General features: G+C 33.9%; 1 protein-coding gene across 1 annotated transcript; it reads left to right on the top strand.

Annotated features, from left to right (window-relative positions):
* The first annotated feature begins 4,401 nt into the window (after nucleotides 1–4,401).
* On the top strand, nucleotides 4,402–5,333 carry LOC117028822 (olfactory receptor 6C3-like). The gene is given in 3 exon segments (XM_033117682.1): nucleotides 4,402–4,709; nucleotides 4,711–4,812; nucleotides 4,814–5,333. Coding segments are annotated over 3 exon segments (930 nt in total).
* Nucleotides 5,334–5,758: the final 425 nt, after the last annotated feature.

Raw genomic sequence — 5,758 nt, forward strand, 5'->3', positions numbered from 1 at the left:
TCTCCTTTCTTTGGGGGCAGATAAAAGGAAACAAATGGTTAAGCTGATGCATGGTGACATATGAGGAACTCATACAACTCAATAGATAAAAATAAATCAATAAATAGTAAATAAATAAATAAATAAATAAACTGACTAAAAAGTGGGCAAATGACCTGACTAGACTTTCCCCAAAGGATGTATTCAAATGGCAAACAGCTATATGAAAAGATATTTAATATCAGTAATCATCAGGGGAATTCAAAATACAACAATGAGATGTCACCTCACACGTGTAAGAATGACTACCATGTCTGACAATTAAGTTCGTGAATTCATTCTAGAAAAAGTGCTACACTGCTAAATGTCACTATGGTCACCTTTGAAGTACTCCCCTTGGGAAGCTATGCACCATTGCCAGTGCCTAGTCTACACTTCAAAACAATTTTGGAACTCTTTTTCTGGAATAGACATCAGAGTTATCGTCATATTACCCATGATGTCTTAAATGTCATCAAAATGTCTTCCTTTCAATATTTTCTTTATCTTTGGGTAAAGAAAGAAGTCATTGGGGGCCAGATCAATTGAGTAGGGATGCTGTTCCAATACAGTTATTTGTTTACTGCCTAAAAATTCCCTCATAGACAGTGCTGTGTGAGCTGGTGCATTGTCGTGATGCAAGAGCTCCTTTGGGACCATTTTTGCACACACCTTTCTCATGCCAAGATTTTCAGTTAAGATTTTCCTAACTGTTTCTATATCGATGTTTACTTGGTCTGCTATCAAGTAAACAATCAGCCGATGATTTTGACGCACAATTTGACAAATTTTTGCAATATTTTCATCAGTTCTGCTAGTTACTGGCTGCCCTAACCTCTCTTCATCAATGACATGTTCTTTCCCCTCAGAAAAATGTTTAATCCATTTGCACAGTGCCATTTTCTTCATGGCATTATCGCCATAAACTTGGACTAACATGCCCCTGATTTCACTTCCACTCTTGCCAAGTTTAACAAGAAATTTAATGTTTGTTCATTGCTCTAAAACAAGCTCAGACGTTCTCGCGACGGCACACAAAAATACACAATAACAATAATGAATGCCATTCAGCAAGACACTGCCACACGTCGACATGAACACAGCTGTGAGACACTGATACACCAAGGTAATGAAACCTTACTGAGCTGTTTGTACAGTGCTGCCAATGTAAGCACAAGGTGTCAAGTTCACAAACTTAATTATCAGACCTCATATTATCAAAAAGACAAGAGATAATAAATGTTGGCAAAAATGTGGAGAAAGGGAACACTTGAACACCATTGGTGGAAATGTATATTGGTGCAACCACTACGCAAAACAGTCTGGAGATTCATCAAAAATTAAAAATGGAACCATCGTATGATCCGGCATTTCCGCTTCTGGGTATGTATCTGAAGAAAATAAAATCATTGTCTCAAAGAGTTATCTGTACCCCTAGTACTTAAAGAGAAATTTACCGCATTAAATGCTTATTTGGGGGAACCATTAAAATCATACTACATATATGTATGTATATATGTTTGTGCATCTCTGTATATACACAAGTGTATACTATTGAAATCAAAACAATATTTCCACTTTCGGAAAAAAAAAAAGAAATACACACTGAAGCACACTGTTATCAAACGGTGAGAAGTAAAACAAAAAGAAAAAAAAATTGGAAGCAGTAAGAGAAAGAGAAGGCAGCAGAAAAAGAGGAAGACCAAACATGAGATGGATTCACTCCATAAAAGAAGTCATAGGCATGAGTCTATAGGAGCTGAGCAGGGCTGTTGAGGAAAGCGCATTGTGGACACCACCCATTCATAAGGTCACCAGGAGTTGGAGCTGACTCAGTGTCACGTAACACACATGAACTGTCATAGATTTGGGTATGCCTACCTTTTCTTCCATTTTTCTCTTCACTCTCTTCTCATTTTTCTCTTCCACTAATTCCCAAACAGACTTGCATCCCAGCCATGATTTAGTTCTGCATTGGTGAATATATTTTTATTTGATTATATAAATTCGTTATTGTTTTCTTATATTAAATTCATGTTTAGTTATTTCTTTTAAATATATAACATTTATTTAATATTAAGTGGCTATCTAATATGTATTGTTAGTTTACATAATTATATAATAAATATATGGTTTATTATTAACTGATTACATATAATTTTATTATCAAAATATGTGGGAAAATAAAAATAACAATAAAGTAATAATTAACAATAATTCACTAATCAGAATTTCATTTAAGGAAAGAATAATATTTTGTGATATTTCTCATTAGAATGTTAAAGAAATGATAAATAAATGTAAAGGCTAATATGAATAATAAAATGGACAAAATTTACACTTCAATTAAGTATTGCTATTTGTAATAAGGATTAAATTAATTAACATTTTAAAATATTATGAGCATTATATGTGCATTATAATTGTTATTATTTAACTTGGAATTATGAAATAACTTTGCTTCTTGATACCCCAACACTAACAGAGCCTAAGGATAAGTATGAAAAAGGCTATACGTAGAAAACTTTTATATTTCAAGAAGATGATTACATATAAATTAGATTGAGTTCTATTTTTTTAAGAAAGTAGAATTCACAACTATTTTTATTATGTATAAAATATTAAGCAATTGTGATTGATGGAAATAATTATTTTGTAGAAGTCAACATTTTAGGTCCTCTGTGGGATAGAACATAACCATTCCCAACGGAGATTCACTAAGAGAAGAGTTAAGAGGTTATTGATAAATCCAAGGATGGCTTCCAGAAATCCCTCAGGTTCTATCATGTAGCCAAGATGTGACCTGGACTTTGTCTTGTTTCCAGGAGATCAGCACATAACTCTCTTCTGAGGTCAAAACAAGTAGATTGGAAATTTTGAGGTATAAGTGCAACCAGAGGGAAATCAGATCCTAGCTTAAGAATCTATATTCATAATACCCAACGTTGTCTTAATGTTTCTCAATTTTCTCTGTAAATATTACTCTCTTAAACTTCTAGATCAACATTATTGAAGAGGACTACAGTATATTTCCACATCTTCTTAAGGTTTATGACATTCCATTTGTAGTTCCTGAACTATTTCCCTTGAGCCATCAATGACTATAAAATACAGACAAAAATCAAATTTGATTAGTGTGACCTTGCTAGTGTCTGGCAGAGGAGCAATGATTGTGAGTTCTACCCTTCACAGCAGAAATTTGACTATCTAAAATATGAAGGAGGCAACTGTCACAGTTTTAGCCAACCAAATCTACAGCATGGTATATCCAGTACAGCCAGGAATTAACCGGTCAGTTAGGACAAGTGGGACACATTTTCTTATGCACTTTTGAGATATTCCAATGGATCAGTGGTTTCCCGTAAAAGATAAATATGGAGCGGAATTACAAGGGAATAAAACTCTTTTTCATAAAAGCTAGTAGCTCAGAAAGAAGGATATTCAAATGGAAAATGCACTGGGTGACAACTGCTAAAATCTGAGGCAAGAGGTTACTTTTCCAATTTGTGCTTCAGTGCAAAATGAAAAATAGATAAATACTGCATGTGCCTTTAAGCTTTGTCAAAAATAAAAATGCTTTGATATATACGCTTCTAGCAAGTGATAGAAGACGTGAAACATTAATGATTTTGATGGAATTATAAGAAAAACCAATAAGTAAGTGAATACGTTCTCTGTTAAATAAAGTAATTAGGTTACTTCCTCTATCTTATAGTAAATATACATTACTATATAATACATAGAGAGTGTTCTCAGATTATCTTGATAACCACACCTATAAATATTAATATTAAAGATAAAATTAATATATAAAATCATTAAAAATAAAATTTTATTTTACTTTCTAAGAAAATCATTAATTGATTTCTTATATCATAAAAAGTGTACTTTAAAAGGTCTTCTAAGTTTCACTTTTACCTTTTGATGGAATTGAGATTATTCATTTCTGTTTTTAGGTGGTGTTAACTTCTAAAAAATACAGGACAGAAAAGACAGAACAATGAATATTTCATATTCTTGTTTAAAACAAAAATGTAAGGTTTACATAAATTGGACAAAACTAGAAGTATTGATTTTATTTACCATCTCTCAGTGATATGGTTTATTGTATGAAGATTTCCCAACTTCTGAGGTAAAATAAGAGAACTAGTAAAGGAAGACTCACAAATATGTATAAGACATAATGCAAACAAGATAACAAAATAAAATCAGCATGGATTACAGAAAATGTTTTAGAATTTTATCAGTGATGACGATGTTAATCATGATGAATTATATCTTTCATCTCCCTTTAATACTTTTTCCGCCTAAATGTCTTTAAAACACTAAATAGAGAGTGAGAGTGGGGGAGAGAGAGAGAGAGAGAGAGAGAGAGAGAGAGAAATGAACAGGAACCACACAGTGATCACAGAGTTTGTCCTCCTGGGTCTTTCTGATGATTCTGACCTTCAGATTGTGATTTTCCTCTTTTTATTTGTCACATATATATTAAGTGTCACTGGAAACCTGACTATCATCACCCTAACTTTGGTGGACTCCCATCTACAGACGCCTATGTATTTCTTCCTCCGAAACTTCTCTTTCTTAGAAATCTCATTTACAACTGTACGTATCCCTAGGTTTCAGGGGGCAATTATCACCAGGGATAAGATTATTTCCTATAATAACTGTGCAACCCAAATTTTTCTCTATTTTCATGGGGGTGACTGAATTTTACCTTCTCACTGCCATGTCCTACGACCACTATGTTGCCATCTGCAAGCCCCTTCATTATACAACCATCATGAACAGGAAACTGCACCCTCCTCGTGCTGTGTGCCTGGCTGGGAGGGTTTCTGACCACTTTCCCACCCCTTATGCTTCTCCTGCATCTGGATTATTGTGCTTCCAATGTTATTGACCACTTTGCATGTGACTATTTTCCCCTTTTACAACTGTCTTGCTCAGATACATGTCTCGCAGAAGTAATTGGTTTTCACTTTGCTTTGCTAACTTTGCTATTTACTTTGGCATTACTGATTTCATCTTATATGTACATTACCAGGACCGGTTTCAGAATCCCATCTACCAGAGACAAAAAGGCTTTCTCCACTTGTTCGTCTCACATGATTGTCATTTCCATTTCTTATGGAAGCTGTATATTCATGTATGCTAATCCCTCTGCAAAAGAAAAAGCATCATTGATCAAAGGAGTAGCTATTCTCACTACCTCTGTTGCTCCCAGGCTGAACCCCTTCATTTATACCCTGAGAAAACAACAAGTAAAACAAGACTTCAAAGATGTAGCCCATAAAGTATTTATTTTTTACAAATAAATGAATTTTTATTTTGTCAAAAATAAAGGGCATTCTTAAAGGGCAGTTAAGTAAAATCTTGAAAATCCTAAACATCTATATTATGTCTGTTCTTTATAGTCTCTTCATATGCCACATTATACTTAATTGAATATATTCCCATTTCTTCCATTTTCATACCCAGGTTTCTCCAATACATTCTTTTTTTTTTTTTTTAATTTATTGGGGTGACAATTGTTATTAAAATTACATAGATTTCAGGTGTGCAATTCTATATCACATCATCTATAAATTACATTGTGTGTTCACCACCCAGAGTCAGTTCTCCTTCCATCACCGTATATTTGATCCCCCTTACACTCATCTCCCACACCCCAACCCCCTTACCCTCTGGTAACCACTAAATTACGTTCCCCAGATTAATTTTCAAACCCCGTGGCCATCCT

The sequence above is a fragment of the Rhinolophus ferrumequinum genome, chromosome 10 (genome assembly GCF_004115265.2).
Source record: "Rhinolophus ferrumequinum isolate MPI-CBG mRhiFer1 chromosome 10, mRhiFer1_v1.p, whole genome shotgun sequence".
In the NCBI taxonomy this organism is placed as follows: Eukaryota; Metazoa; Chordata; class Mammalia; order Chiroptera; family Rhinolophidae; genus Rhinolophus; species Rhinolophus ferrumequinum.